The following is a 16,185-nucleotide window of genomic DNA, read 5'->3' on the forward strand; positions in this document are numbered from 1 at the left end:
AAGATGGCTTATATGCATTTGATTGTTATTACTGATTATTTAGCCTTATAGCTTATTTGAATATATAATTAATGTGGCTGAAATGATTTAGTATTTGATTGCGGTAGAGCAAACTAATGATGCTTTAATGATTGATATTTCATGAAACTCATCAAATTGGTTGTAGACCAATAAAATGATAAATGTAAATTTTATGAAATAAATGTGACTGAAAGTCATGGTACATGATGAATTGATTAAATATCGTAAGTGACAATATAAGATATAATATAAGGGAGTAAAGGAAAATGGTGATAGTAAGTATTACTTTGAATGATAGTAATTAAGTAAAGTTCTATGTATCATGCACTTTATATGTTTTATAACGAGATACATTGTTGATTGATAAATGGTGAAATATGTGCAATTTCATAATGATGTGCGATTTCATAATAGGTTATATAAAACTATGGATGTGTTTTAGTTTTCAGCATTAAAACAAATTATATAAAGTCATGGATTGGATTTTCATTACATGGGTATCACGTAATCCTCATCATTAGTCATTATCAAATCCAGAAACATATTGGTGGAAACAATTCATGATTAAATATATCAGAACTATTAAATAAATTGGTTTTGATTGTGAATCAACTAGTATGCAAAGGATTTTATTGTCGGATTAATAATTATCATCTTTGTTTATTTTCTCAAATATCCTTTTGCTATTGAAAATTGTTTTAAATGGATACAATGAAGTTATCAATGTTATGCTTAATGCACCTTTAAATTGTCGATTGCTACATAAGATTCGTAAAACATTGAGCTGGGATTATTGTAAGTGTGTTTTTTCTATTGCCATATATTACACTTAAATGGCTAGCACAACTTGGGAATTTGATGATCGCATTAGAATTATTCTCTATTATGGCAAGTCTCGGAGGTTATATGACCGCCCTGCAATCAGCATAGTGTATGTTGAAGGTTCATTGAATTTGGTAGTTAATCCTCGGTAAACATATAGCAACCACGTTTCAAGGTAAAAGCTTGTCAACTTGGGTAAAATGTGTGCGAGTCTTTGTTTTCATCACGGGATATACGAGTCTCTACTATTGAGGTAATATTTTTAACTTAGTTTGATTATTTGTTTGACTCAATATTTGGTTCTCGTGAAAATCTTGATAATTTGTATTTTGTATTGACAATTTCTACTACATGCATGATTATATGATGATTACAAATGAGAAAGTTACATCATTTGATCAAAACAGGCGACTTGAATCATATACTTATTCTATATAATTATAGGCTAAAGCTATATTATACTTGAATATATATTAAAATATTTGAAGTGTCTAAAGGAGCTAATATACATTTGTCACAAGAAACAAATATTTAAGCATGACATGTATTTTAGTCTAAATTTTTGGCATTATATACGTGGACATGGTTAAGATAAGATGTCATGCTATGAGAAGATCAATAAGTAGTGAAAATGTGCAAAAGAAAAATGTCCCAATAAAAGAGATATGCATATTGAATTATGATTTTATATGTGAAGATTGCTTCATACGACGGGTATATGAAATATAAGAACGTTATATGATAGTTGACTTGAATGCTTTGAGTTTCACATACATGTGTGGGTTATGTTTGTAGTGGTGTTACATGCATGTTTAGTAAATTTTGTCATTTTACCGTTACAAAATTTTTTATTGTTTGATATAGCTAAAGGCTAATATCAATATTATATCGAATTGTGTGAAAACTCAAAAGAGTTTATATCAATTTGAAGGAGAATTAAAGCTTCACAGTACCGATGTAATATATTCTCCAATATGATTTAAAATGTCAAGTGCCATTGAAGCACATGTGGTCATGACTAGAGGCTTATGAATAAAGATTACATGACTGATTGGCATGACCGGATGGACCATCCCGGGTCAATGATTGATGCGAAATGTATGAAAAAATCAAGAGATTCTTAAAGTGATTATTTGAATTGAGATCATTTGTTCTATAAGAAACTATATGTCAAGAACGATAAGGATTGATTCCTTTTAATTTTTTGGAACATATGGAAAGGAGATGTAAGTATATAATACATCGTCCCAAAGACCATTTAGTGTTTTAAATCGATGCATCGTCTAAATGGGTCATTAAAGTCGCAACATGAAGTTTGCGTGATTATTTGCTCAACTTATAAGATTGAGAGCATGTTCCATATTGTATATTGGCAATAATTGTTGATTTTACAAAGATCATTTGAGAGCAAATTGAATGACTTGTAGTTTTGGGGCCATGTTATTTAACATGCAATAATTTGAATTCGCATCATGCCAAGAAGTTATTGTGTTTCCTCCCCATTGAAATTGGTTTATGGTCAAAAACCACATATGTCTCATAAGAGTTTTAAATGTGCAATATAAGATTAAGTTGCTCCACCACAATGCACAAAGATGAGACTTTAAAGAATGTTGGAAATAATGTTGGGAAAATAGGCGTACCTTGGAAGTGTGTAGGCTCATGCTTTGATTCAGTTCGAAATGGTCTGATTACACTAGACATTAGCATGGCTGTTTTGGGTATGAGTTGAAACATGAAAGAGGTGTACGTATTCAATAAAGCCATCATTGTAATATTTGTTTATGGCTTTAGTTTTTCGTTGACATAATTTAGTTTTCCCAACAATAGGGGGAGATGTTCCCAACATAAGGGAAAGTGGAAAGCAGCTAATGAAATAAGAATGAATTATCAAAGATCTTCACACCAATGAATATAAGCTTAAAATTTGTGGGATAATTCATTCAAAATATTTAGTAATTGCCAGCAATGTTAACTGACCAAAAAGCTGCTTATGCTCCGATTGACAATGAGTGATAGAAAAGTCGATTCCAAAATAAAGCCTCGAAATAAAATGAGCATAAAATTTAGATGGTTAAAGTCGAGGTACAAAGTCCCCAAAAGAGATTGATGATGAGAAACTAGACATGGAGGTTTTTGATAAACCCCGGGTACCCGGAAATAATGAGATCTCAATGAGTGTATCATGTCTAGAGAATTGTGGAATCGATATATAAATAAAAACGACGTCGAGATTGATTGAATATGATAGCGCTAAGAGTATGTATAATGGTGAGGATCTTGAAAGCATGCATGCACATAAATTGATATGTTTGAATGATTGGCCAAGATGAAAAGACGCTAGTAGTTTGGGACATGGAGTCCAAGCACTTGAAAGTGCAGAAATTATATGGTGGAAGCAACTAAATTAAAAGTCTGGCAAAAAATGAGAAAGTATTGATTCGCGTCTAGAGTATAAAATTAGAGCTCATTTGATATTGAGATTCCATGAGGGATATAAAATGCATGAAGCATGTCTCGTGATTAAAAATGATTGAAATGCGTGTGGAAAATTCTCGAGAATATTGTTTGTCGATGAAATTATTATGGTTAAGAAATACGGATTTGGATATGATATAAATTTCATGCAATTTTGATGGAACTCTGATGGAGTGTCTAATGGTGATTGAATGAATGAATGGGAGATGAAAGACAAGGTTTGTCTTGATTTATGAATTTAATATCTTAAGAATGAATCAATGTGCATCATGACAAATAAGAAAGAAAGATAATAAATATACTTGATATTGATAATAAATGACGCTCATGATTATGAGGTCACATGATGCTTAAAATGCCCCTTTTATGACTTTTTAGATAATGATCACATTATTGGTTTGGAAGTGTCATTGAAACACTAATTATTCTCGCAGTTCAAACATGGATTATACATCATTTACATTGAGGTTATTGGCAATGTGTAACTTGTGAAGTACGAGGATGTACTTAAATGAGATGCATGATGCATTACTAATCCTCAAACATGGTATGTGAATATATGTGAAGAGAATAATATTTGAGGATTTCATTTGTACGAAAAGCAATGAAATTTATATTGTTAAGACACTTTATATGTCAGGCATTGAAAACATTTGGTAATAATGAGAATTTTTAAGTGATGTGATCATGAGGGGGAGAAGATACGCGTTGCACTCTTTTTCCCTTGAGCAAGGCTTTGTCCCACTGGGTTTTCCTGTCAAGGTTTTTAACGAGGCAACATCCCCAAGCGTATCAAAAGAATTATGTACTCTTTTCCCTTCACTAGATCTTTGTCCCATTGGGTTTTATCTAGTAAGGTTTTAACGAGGCATAATGTATTTAATCAATGGACATCCAAAGGGGAGTGTTATAAATATTATATATGAAATGGATGTCCATATATTGAATGGTAATCTTTTCTATGATTAGGAGATTGTTTTCTTAGAGGATACTCCAGCTTGTAATTATATATACCTCTTTATGAGATGAATAAAATAACTCTCTCCATTCTCTCTGTATTCTTTGTTATCCTTATTGTTCTTGTTTTATAAATTTACAACAATTATTATTATTTTAGAATTTATCAATGCATTTGTATATGTTACAAAACTTTGACATGAGTTCTCAAAATATGCACCCGTATAGTATTAAATTGGTGGCAATTAATATTGGTCTTTAATATATTCCAACAAGTTATTAATTTTAAGTATCAATTATAAAAAGAAAGTATAATGCATTAATCATGATTAAGGATGTCTGAATCGAAACTAACTTCATAAAAAAAAAAAGAGAAGGAAACATTTCTTTTTTAACTATATTGATGTTTATATGATCTTCACATATATTATCTTACATGAATCTTTTCATCTTTATATATTCTAACATTACATTTTTTATATCCCGATAAGCTTGATGATTTATAACTTACAATTATTGAGTTCCTTGTTAGAAGAAAATAAGTGATGAAATAAGAATAGAACAAATCTTTTCAAATCATTCCAAAAGTTGAAAAAAGATCTAAGGAACAAATCAACTAGATTATCACTTCGATTTCTATTAATTCACTATTTTTCCATCTTTATAAAAACTCAAAAACACAAATAATTTTAAGATTTTTTGGATTCCTTTCACTTTTCTTTTTTAAAAGAACTCAAGAACATAACAAATGTATCATTTTCTTTGTGATGGATATTATACATTTTTTAAACAGTTAGATGGTATTGGATATTAAGGATCCCCCAATATACGATGATGAAACCTTACACGTATTTTAAATTACAAAATGTAAATCATACATCGTTATAGGTGACTTAAAGAAAAATATCATAGATTTATCATTCTGAAAAGTAAAACTCAAAACTTATGAGAAAAACCAAAGTTACATTTATTAGTTAAATTTAATTTTGTTGCGAACAGATACTTATGTATGTTTATAAAACTTTTTACACTTTTCTGCTATTGTCATTTTTGGTTGAATGTTCTTATAAAAATAATTTCTTTATGTCTAAAAAGAAACAATGCTGTCTACATCTCACTTCTTTTATATCTTTCGACCCTCGGAGAGATTGGTTCATGGTTCATGTTGTTGTTATTTATTTAATTCTGTTGCGATACTTTATATTTTGACGAGGGGAAATGGACCAAAAATTGAAATGAAATAATACTGTTGGTGTAATAAATATCTTTGTCACATATAAAGGCACTCATGTATTAAAGATTTGATTCGACAGATAGGGACAGTAAAAAAATACTAAAATATGATAAGACTTTGCCTTCTCAACTTTTTTTTTTTACTGTATGCGGTTAATATGCGTTATTTCAGGACTATATTTTTGTTTTATCTACCATTTTTTCCTCTCAAATGTTTTCTTTGTTTTCTTCCAATTTCCATATAATTTTTGATCTTTTTGATTAGATGACATTCAGACAATATGCCCCATAATCTCAACTTGGTATCTCTCCATTTTCCCTCATTTTATATTTTTAATAGAAACATTGTTTATTCTTTTTATAAAAAAATCATCTTTTAAAATTTAAATTGGATATTCCATCTGGGTTTTGTGAAATTAATCATCTTTATTTGAAAAGATGGCAACTTTATACGTAAATTTTTTTGGGATTTGTAATTTTTGATATGATATTATGAAATTTATTTGCTTTTTATAATAAATTTTTTCTTTTTGCCAAATGGATATTTATCATTTACATTGCTTAACTAAAAAAGTTTAAAAAAAGCCCATCTGGTTTTTTAGATGTGTATTTGATTAGACATTATTGAAATAGAAAAGGTCCCAATTTTTAATGTGTTTGAAAATTCATTACAACTAAAAAATTTTAAACTTGATATGTTTTTAGGGTTAAAATTTTTAATTTTTTGTATAGGAAATTGGTTATTTCATCTAGATAAGTCTAGACTTATTTGCTTTGTGTGGGATTGGGTATTGTTTACATTGACATAATTGTATTTGCTTAAAATGAAAAAAAAAAAAAGAACTAGATAAGTGTATTTGTGTGTCTATATAGATAATTTGATTGTATATGAGCAGGTTTAGGAAAGAAATGTGTTTAGTTTAATTGGTTTTTGCCTACTTTATTGGTGTCTTGCCAAATGCAGAATATTTGGTAGTTTGATAGTTGATTAGTTTCATATTTTGGTATCATTCTTGTTGAGCCATCATTTTTTGTGCTTATTGTTTTTGTTATTAGGTGTTACATCATTCCGTCTCAATAATTAGGCTTATAGGCTGCCAACAATATACGGAGAATAACATATTTCGAAAGTGTTTGCAGGAATTAAGTGTTATATGTTACATGTCTCGACAATATAAGTACTAAGAGTCTAAGAGGTTGCTTCTGTCTGTTGTGTATGACAGACATTGCTAGAAGTAGTGGTTAAAGAGAGCTTCAAGAATCGCGTTTTTATCATAGTTTAAGTTATATTACAGACAATAGTTGTGGACTCGAGCTTTTAGATATTCAATGGCTAGAGGTGGTGATAGTAAAGATGTTATGGAGTCTCATCCTAAATATTTGAGGTATGATGTAGTAACGCCAAATGCAGATACAACTAATGTTATCACGAAAACAACAAATAGGGCAACCGAAAAGCTTCCAATGCCTTCAACCAACGGCATGTGTGAGCTTCTTGAATGCCCCATGTGTGTTAAGTTGATGTACCCTCCGATTCATCAGGTTAGTTCCACATGTTACTTGATGTGCTCACTTTGTATAGCTTTCGATGGAATTATCTTTATTGAAGTTTTTACATTTTGTTGAAATGCTTGGTAGGCAAATATAATTATTTGTAAGTTGCAATTTTTATAGTACGTCTTTAACAGGAAATTGTATTTACTTTTCTTTAGATCTGATAGAGCATTTCTTATCATTTTGTGTGTTGGAGTGGGTTAGATTAGGAACAAAAATAATCTATTTGATCCACCTCGAGCTCGAGCATCTATGCATATAAGAATATCAAAATAAAAAGGGAAAAATCGAGAAGACAAAAAGTCTACTGTCATATGTTGTTTTTTTAGTAAGGAAGGTATTATGGTTTTTCTTTGGCTAATCAGTACACTTCTTCAGACTCAACTTCAATAATTTAATCATGTTTCAGTAGATACTGGATAGGTTGCTTACTTTTATGCTTCTAATCAAATTTCACTGGAATACATGATGTGTTTGGTTTTGTGTTCTGTAACTGATTATAGGGTTAATCCAACTTGTCATCACAATAACCAGTTCTTAATGGTTCATAAGCTGATTATGCTTCTAATTATATGATTATTTAGGCAACAATACACTTTTTAGGATATTGAGTTTCAAAAAGCACATCCAAGTAGCCCGTTTAATTTCATTACTCATTCTTTTGAGCCTTTAATTAACAAATTACTAACTTGTTCGTCTTGTAGTGTCCAAATGGCCATACTTTGTGCTCAAATTGCAAGCCAAGAGTTCACAACTGTTGCCCAACATGCCGTGCTGAGTTGGGTAACATAAGGTGTTTGGCTTTGGAAAAAGTAGCAGAAACGTTGGAGCTTCCTTGCGAACATCAAACTCTTGGTTGCCATGATATTTTTCCTTATTATAGCAAGTTGAAGCACGAGCAAATTTGTCGATTTCGCCCTTACAATTGTCCTTATGCTGGATCCGAGTGTATAGTTACTGGTGATATTCCAAATCTTGTTGCACATCTGAGAAATGACCATAGTGTTGATATGCATGATGGATGCACATTCAATCATCGATATGTCAAATCCAACCCGCATGAAGTTGAAAATGCTATTTGGATGCTAACTGTAAGTTTCTTTACTCTTTCATTCATACTTAAGGCATGTTACTTTTTAACCGAATTGTGTACTTTCTATCTATTATTTGTGACTGTCTATGCTTGTATATTTCTTTGTTTAGTTGTGATTAAATAGGCCTTATAATTTAACCTACTGAATGAAATTTCATTAAGTTAAAGACTTGTATATCTAACCTTACTTGCTGTATGCTCAAATTCACTTTTTGCTGAATCTTGAATTCGGAGTTTCTTCGTTGTCGCTTGTTAAGTTTCCATGTTTGGTTGTGTTGGTTTTGCATTTTTATCTGAAGAATCCAAATTTATTCAATAAGATGCTAAAATCTTCGGAGACAAATTTGTTTGAGTATCGAAGGCTAGAGTCGAAGGAAACCTGAATTCTAATACTTTGATCCCCTAGCCATCTTAAGTTCGAGCATGATATACTAAATTATCTTTAATCTTGAACATGATTACTTGATTAACTTATTGACTATCATCATAAGGAAATTAATTCACAATGTGAAGTACACGGTTTATCTGATTGATACTATTTTTTCGATTGTACCTTTTTGCTCATCTCTACATTCATATGGTTTCTGTATACATGCATCATATATGTTATATATATGGACTTCTTTCATGTTAGAATTTGAATCTGAATGTTGTCCTGTAATCTTCCTTGAAAAAGATATGTTTTTTTCTTTTTAATCCATATACTCATAAATAGGTGGATTTGGATTATGTTTCATCTTATGTGGTCAAATGGGTTAAGCTAATGGATTCAACTTGAAAGGAAACACTTACATAGGCAAAACAGTTTAAAGTCATCTGAACTTCTGAAGTGTATTTGAATGCATAAAGCTCCTAAAGTGTTTTTTTGTTTCTTTTGAAAGGCTAGATAATGTTTGTACTAGTCTATTCTTTGTATTGTTTGACTCATAATCTATAAATAGATCTTAAAACAATGGGCAGGAGTTGTAGTTGTGGGTCAGCCCAACCCTATATGGACCTGCACTTAAAAGTTCATGTTGACTTATTAGTTGTTATCCAACTTGTCTGACCCGCTCACTAGGCCATCTCTAGTTACAAGGTAAGAAGTGCTTCTTCTAGTCTTGTAAATAATCACCCTATTTTGATTTCAAAGTCTCAAAACTATTGCAATTTTTAGATTCATATATGATATCTGTTGCTTTATTTTTTATTTCTCCAAATATATCTATACTAAACCTTACATGTATAATTAAACAAAGTTACCTATTTTCCTAATCGGATATGGTCAATTTTGATAGCCACGAATCATATTTCATGAACTCAAAAGTCAACCTTATAGTTTTGATCACTCTTTAGGTATTCAACTGTTATGGAAGACAGTTTTGTTTGCACTTTGAAGCATTCCAGCTGGGAATGGCTCCGGTTTACATATCATTTTTACGGTTCATGGGTGAAGACAGCGAAGCCAAGAATTTCAGCTATTCCTTAGAAGTTGGAGGGTATGGGCGTAAATTAACATGGCAAGGGGTCCCAAGGAGTATCCGTGACAGTCATCAGAAAATTCGTGACACTCAAGACGGACTAGTCATTCCTAGGAAGCTAGCTCTCTTCTTCTCTGGTGGAAACAGGAAAGAACTCAAATTACGAGTTATAGGCCGTATATGGAAAGAACAGTAAGTGGAAAGACATATCAACCTTAATATGAATGTGATTATGCTGTTTTTTATGGCATGGCATATATGGGCTGAAATCTATGATGGGGCTTGATGGTCTCTAGATTTCGGGTATTCTTATGTGAAACTGGAAAGATATTGTAGTTATTATATCAGATTGGTGGGTGAAAAAGTAAGATATGTTTCTTTGATATGTGTCGTTTCGTGTTGGTGATAGTGGTGTATCATGTATACGACCAGAAGAAGGTTGTAACCTGTGTAATCGATGCAGTTTTTCCTGCAAACTCTCCCATAGAAAATGTTGTATTATGTCCTGATCCTTACAGAACCAGGATTATCCGTCCATGGAATTCAGTATATCTGCATTTTGATTTATTGGAGAGCAATGCCGTTCCTCATTGTTACACGAAGGGAGTGTAATCAAGTATATGTGACAATTTTTTCAGGCTTCTACTTATATTTGTCAATTTTGAGCAATATGTTATCTATAATAGGTCAAATGGGTCGAACGGATCAGATAATTTGAAAGTTGTCCAGACTTCTATTCGTTTTTCACAGGCAAAAAGTCGAAATCCAAGAAGTTGAAGTCATTTGTCCACATTAAACCTAAATCTTAAATCCAATCTAGAGTGGAGAACCAAAAATAACATAACAATCACAAGACCTATCGAATCTCGTCTTAACTGGGTGATTTGTTCACCGAGTGAACAAAAGGGATTTCTTTTTAACAATTGTTTCATTTAGCAGACATTTATGATCTATAATTCGAATACCAACCTTAGTATCTTTTTACAAATAAAAACTGAACTTTTCATCTTTTCAACGTTAGTAATGACTAATGATGCATCTTATTTTATTTTTACAAAATTTTAAATCTTTCTAAAACATAAGCCCTAATATAACGTTACCAAATTGTAATGCCATCTAATTTTACTTGTCCAATTAAGTTGTAAATGTTTGCTAAATATATTGTGGGGGCAGCCTAACAAAAAATTGATGCGGGTTCTATCTTCGTGTCAAACCAAATTTAATTGACTATGTAGTGGTATTCGTTAACTTAATTGAGATACTGAATGATAAATAAGGATGATGTACCATGTGTGGTTGTAATACTTGATGCGATGATTTGAACATTACTAATACTCAAATAAAACGTTATAAATAGGATATGAAAAATGAAAACAAGGAAAATGTTAACTATATGTAGTACTTTATATATCAATGCTCATAATTTTTCATATAATAAAATACAAACTTTAATATACTAATTCAATTGTTTCTATATCTTTCCTTTGGATTTCTAGTAGAAATAGAAAGTCTCATAATCCTTGGTCGAGTTGGATTTGTAGCCCAAACTTTTTGATGTAATTCTCTTGTTTATTTTCTGACGACTTATCGGAGATTTTATTTTAATAATGCAATTGCTGTAAAAACAAGTTTGGCCTAAGCAAAACCCAAAAAACAATTATTGATAAAATAAATTCTAAAACTACACAAAATAAAACTAAAAAAAAAAAAAAACAAAATTGTACGTAAAGTGCAGTTAATGGAAGCCTTTGAAACAATAACAGATTTTCCCTTTGAACAAGGTTAATTTTCTGAATTTTCTATTTGGGGAAAAAAATTGAAAAAAAAATTGAAAAAATCCAAAATCTCTCCACTAAAATCAAACCTCTTTGTGTTCTTGATCTTCTTTCCCATTTGCTTTTTAATTAAATCATTACGCTTCTTTAGACATCATTTTAATGTTTACATGTTGGCATGAACTTAGACTTATAAGGTGAATTCTTGTATATATTTCTCATTTTCACGTATAGATTCGGAATGTATTAATTCGCATGGCATTCGTATGCTTATTTGGTTGTGTTTGCTCCCCCTTTATGTTTATCAAGACCCCGATGGATCATTAGTTATTTAGTTGCGATCATTTCATTGTTTGTCAGGAAAGAAAGAAAAAAGATTATATTTGTTTCATGTATTCGATTATCTTCTTTGATCAAGACTTTGATTATAAATTTTCGGCGTTGTAGGGATACTATTGCATAAACAGATTGACAAAACAATAATATTGTTTGTTTAGAACACGGAGCTAGAATATTTTGTTTGATGATTATGCCAGCATTTCTATAATGTTCTCATGCTGTGGAGGCGGGAAAGAGGATTCTGTTCACGATACAAGCTCAAGCAAAGCTAAAACAGCGCCACCTCGAGGACCTGCCTATGGAGGAGGTGAGAAATTAACTAAGACTCCGCTATATACATTGCATAGTCGCGTTCTTATAGAGTTATCATATAGTTTATGTTTGCTAATCCGTATATAACCAAAACTTATAAGGTAGGGCCAATAAGAGTTCGAGTCTCACTCCTCACATTTGTGGGGGTTGGGTGAAGAGGTATTTGGGGTATTTTCAGAAATCTTGGGTTCCATCCTAGGCATTTGGGTAGTCTGGGAGTAGGAGTATGATAGTTTGCGGTTCAAAAGGAAAATAATGTGAATTTTTTTCCAGGTAATACTACAGGAGACCCTAGGAGCAGTGGAGCAATTAGAAGCGGGGCTCCTCAAAAAGCGTTGCCCATTGAAGCACCAAAATTGACGTTGGCTGAGTTAAATAAGATGACTGGTAATTTTGGTTCACGTGCATTGATTGGAGATGGTTCTTATTGTCAAGTTTACTATGGGAAGCTCGAAGATGGGCAAGAAGCGATCATAAAGAAACTTGATACTAGCTCTTCACCAGAACCCGACCTGGAGTTTACAAACCAGGTGAGATTTTTGGTATTGTCATTTACTTATAGGCAAATGACAAAATAAGCTCAAATCAATCTTTGTTTCCATGAACATATTGCTGTTATCAAATTTAAAGAAATTAAGGTTATAGTAGATAACTTAATGTGATATATGATGTGCGTTTTGGAAATGATTATATAGCTTGTAAATCGGTGGCATGGAGCAAATTTTGAGGATATGACAACTTATATGGATGTCACATCACTACAAGATACTGGTTGCCTAATGAAAAGCTAATTGAAAGTGTGATACGAACAATAGACAACTTGAAAGTGGATAAACACAATACTAAAACGCCAAACGTGACAAGCTAGATACATTTAGATGCAATTGTCCCTAATAACAAAGAAGACAAGAATATTCATATATATGTTTGCCGATGTATGCAGTTATCAGTAGTTTCAAGACTTAAGAATGAATTTTTCGTCGAGTTGCTTGGTTATTGCCTGGAGGACAACAACCGAATATTGGTATACCAGTATGCACCCATGGGTTCATTGCATGATGTATTACATGGTAAACACAAAGAAGCTTATTATTCCCTTCCTACCCTATACTTTTTTTCAAGTTTTTTGATGCATAGGATTCATTTTTTTGCGATTATAGGTAAAAAGGGTGTAGAAGGGGCTACCCCTGGTCCCCTTCTCACTTGGCCCCAAAGAGCTAAAATTGCTTATGGTGCAGCAAGAGGTCTTGAGTATTTACATGAAAAGGTTCAACCTCCTATTATTCATCGTGATATTCGGTCCAGCAATGTCCTACTGTTCAATGACTTTGAATCCAAAATAGCCGATTTCACGTTGAGCAATCCTTCTGACACTGCAGCCCACTTGCATTCAACTAGAGTTCTGGGAACTTTTGGCTACCATGCTCCAGAGTAAGTCATGCTATCATTTTACCTAGAGGTGGCAAGATGGATGGGCGTGTCGGGTTACTAATGGGTCCAAACGGGCTTTTTTAGTAAGGGTAGAAATTGTCATGGTCACACACTTTTTCGTCTGTTTCGGGAAAAAAAGGTTAACCACTTAGTGTGTTATGAGAAAGATTGTTTTAGGGAGTACAATAAAAAAGTTTACTTACTCAATAATAAAGTTCAAATAAACTTTGGTAACTTTCAGCCCGTTTGACTTGTGCAACATGTTCAACCCATTTGACCCATGTTAAACTTCCAATTCTACATTTCCTATCAACATAGGAACTTTCTATGTCCTTGTTGGCTTTCTGTCCAAAAACAAGCTGATGAAATCATGGTTTTGATTTAGGTATGCGATGACAGGGCAGATAAGTCAGAAGAGTGATGTTTACAGTTTAGGGGTTGTTCTTTTAGAACTTTTAACAGGACGGAAACCCGTGGATCATACATTGCCAAAAGGAGAACAGAGTCTTGTTACATGGGTATGTAGTTATTCCATTAACACTTTCTTATTTACATCAAAACAGTTATTATAGCATTATTATTCCTGTGATGTGTCCGGAAATAGCAATATTTTTTGGGTTAGCTTTCGAGTTAATGTTATTCCTTTCATTAGAAAGAATCAAAGAGTGGCAAAGTAGCCGGTTTGGGTAACACGGCTTGAAGTTAGAATGTGCAAATTTTTGTAGGCTAAATTTTTATCTTCCTTGTTGAAATTTATAGTTATGGAACTTGTACAAAACTATATTTCACAACAAAAATAAAAACTTTTACTTTGATGAAGAGATTTAGAAGGTAGTTATGTATTTCACACTTTCATGCGTTGACCCGTTTCCATTTTAGTTAAACTTTTTAGCCTAACGTATTTTGAACTGTTACAAGTCAAATTTGAACATCTGTATTTATTGATACTGATGAACGCACAAGTGAGTCCTCATACATTGTACATAAGATATGCATGCTCATATTGATTATGGTGTGCTCTTACAGGCAACGCCAAGATTAAGTGAGGATAAAGTAAAACAATGTGTTGATCCAAAATTAAACGAGGATTACCCCCCAAAGGCAGTTGCAAAGGTCGATATATTACTCCCCCTCTTGAAATTGCCTGTTATTAACGTATATATTATAAAGTAATAATCTAAACTTTTGTAAATCGATCTCTGATGATTTTTGCATCAAAGTAGACTTTTGCCCACTTTCAACAGGTTCCGCATTTAGTCATCTCTCTTTACTTGACCACACAACCCAAACTAGCCCGGTCCTAAGTAAATGGTGTAATATGGCGATATCTTACCATATATACTAAATTGTTGTTGGTTATCTGCGTAAACAGTTGGCAGCAGTTGCCGCACTTTGTATCCAATATGAGGCAGATTTCAGGCCAAATATGACCATTGTTGTGAAGGCTCTGCGGGCTCTTGTCAATGCCAGACCAGCACGCACCGGATCACAATCTTAGCATAGCAATGGGCCAAAAGCAGATTTATGAAAACCAAGGAAAGTGTTGCAGTGCTAAGGATTTGGTCAAGACAGTATCACCTGTAAGTACCAAGTTCTTTTGAGCCGATAAAAAGTAGTTATAACTACATCATAAAAAATAAAAATTCGCTGCGTCAAAATGTGTTAAAATATTTCAGAATGTATGTTTCACAGTTGGTCAACATTTCCTACCTAAAATTCTAAAGATGTCAACAGGTTAACCCGACCGGCATTGTTTCACCTCGTAAGTCCTGACCCGTTTTGACCTTCTAGTGCTTTACCCGATCTGCCCAACACCCCCCCCCCCCCCCCCCCCCCCCCCGGTCCCTACAATTAAGGTTCAACTTGATTCTTTCGGTCTAAATTTTTTTTTTTTTTTTGCAGCACTAGATAATGTTGGTGGATGCTAGTCAGCGGGAACCTCTCGCATACGAGCATGTTATGTAAAACTGTGTGGTCTGATCATCCTGCAAGAAGTTATGGTAGTTAGCTGAAGACCCTAACAACATAGGATATATATGATGTATATGTATTGTAAACTTGTAATTAAGATTACTAGGAATAAAAATCTTAATCTTAAAGAAGTCAATGTAACACAACGTTTAATTGAAGAATAGAAATCTCTTATTTGATTGTACTTTTAGACTATCCAGTAAACCAATCCATCCTAATCTTCAATTAAATATTAATTTCTCTCTCTTCCACCTATACAACCCAACTTAACTCAAATTTTCACTCTCATCCATAACTCAACCTATTCTAATTTTTTATTATATTAAAATGATTTATTATTTTATAATATTAATAGTTTTTATTATAAACTAAAATAAATAAAAATTATGATGGTCATGTAAAGTATCTTGGAAGATAATAAAAAAATACAAATTTAGTAAAATAATAATATTTCACATTCACTAAACATAGATAATTAAAAAGATAAACAAAGTTACAACTTTAATTATTTTTATTTTGTTTGAAAAAAAAATGCAAATTAAATAGTTTTATAAAAAAAATATGTTTTTTTAAATAGCTTTATTTTTAATAAAATTTATGTCAAAATGTTCGCAATTGAAAAACAAGGAATACTATGTTTTTATATTTTTAATAGAAGTTATAAAATATAAGATATTAAAGAAAAACTAATAAGACTTATAATTAATTATATATAATAAAATATTGAAAAACACCCACC

The 16,185-nt window shown here is 32.0% G+C and overlaps 2 protein-coding genes across 4 annotated transcripts; both read left to right on the plus strand.

Annotated features, from left to right (window-relative positions):
* Positions 1-5,739: 5,739 nt before the first annotated feature.
* On the plus strand, positions 5,740-10,185 carry LOC122607311 (E3 ubiquitin-protein ligase SINAT2-like). 3 transcript variants are annotated; one of them, XM_043780263.1, is made up of 4 exons: positions 5,740-5,813; positions 6,735-7,053; positions 7,770-8,156; positions 9,494-10,185. In XM_043780263.1, exons 2-4 carry the CDS (start codon positions 6,841-6,843, stop codon positions 9,812-9,814), a joined length of 921 nt encoding a protein of 306 aa, XP_043636198.1. In that variant the 5' UTR covers positions 5,740-5,813; positions 6,735-6,840; the 3' UTR covers positions 9,815-10,185. The 3 variants fall into 3 exon arrangements, with proteins under 3 accessions (XP_043636198.1, XP_043636197.1, XP_043636196.1); XM_043780262.1 differs by having other exon boundaries at positions 5,750-5,813; positions 6,652-7,053; XM_043780261.1 differs by lacking the exon at positions 5,740-5,813 and having other exon boundaries at positions 6,488-7,053.
* Positions 10,186-11,939: 1,754 nt separating this feature from the next.
* LOC122609219 (probable protein kinase At2g41970) lies at positions 11,940-15,545 on the plus strand. Its single transcript, XM_043782276.1, has 8 exons — positions 11,940-12,039; positions 12,318-12,574; positions 12,988-13,114; positions 13,205-13,475; positions 13,861-13,993; positions 14,502-14,588; positions 14,848-15,055; positions 15,378-15,545. The coding sequence occupies exons 1-7, from the start codon at positions 11,940-11,942 to the stop codon at positions 14,971-14,973; spliced, it is 1,101 nt and encodes a 366-aa protein (XP_043638211.1). The 3' UTR covers positions 14,974-15,055; positions 15,378-15,545.
* The last annotated feature ends 640 nt before the right edge of the window (positions 15,546-16,185 follow it).

Source organism: Erigeron canadensis, chromosome 7 (genome assembly GCF_010389155.1).
Source record: "Erigeron canadensis isolate Cc75 chromosome 7, C_canadensis_v1, whole genome shotgun sequence".
NCBI classification, from domain to species: domain Eukaryota; kingdom Viridiplantae; phylum Streptophyta; class Magnoliopsida; order Asterales; family Asteraceae; genus Erigeron; species Erigeron canadensis.

Bases quoted from the DNA above. Each gene is read 5' to 3' on its own strand.
- LOC122609219 (XM_043782276.1), top strand. From the start codon at position 11,940: ATGTTCTCATGCTGTGGAGGCGGGAAAGAGGATTCTGTTCACGATACA. The intron at 12,575-12,987 runs GTGAGATTTTTG...CGATGTATGCAG, and splicing joins ACCTGGAGTTTACAAACCAG to TTATCAGTAGTTTCAAGACT. The intron at 13,994-14,501 runs GTATGTAGTTAT...GTGCTCTTACAG, and splicing joins AACAGAGTCTTGTTACATGG to GCAACGCCAAGATTAAGTGA.
- LOC122607311 (XM_043780263.1), top strand. From the start codon at position 6,841: ATGGCTAGAGGTGGTGATAGTAAAGATGTTATGGAGTCTCATCCTAAA. The intron at 7,054-7,769 runs GTTAGTTCCACA...TTCGTCTTGTAG, and splicing joins TGTACCCTCCGATTCATCAG to TGTCCAAATGGCCATACTTT. The intron at 8,157-9,493 runs GTAAGTTTCTTT...ATCACTCTTTAG, and splicing joins ATGCTATTTGGATGCTAACT to GTATTCAACTGTTATGGAAG.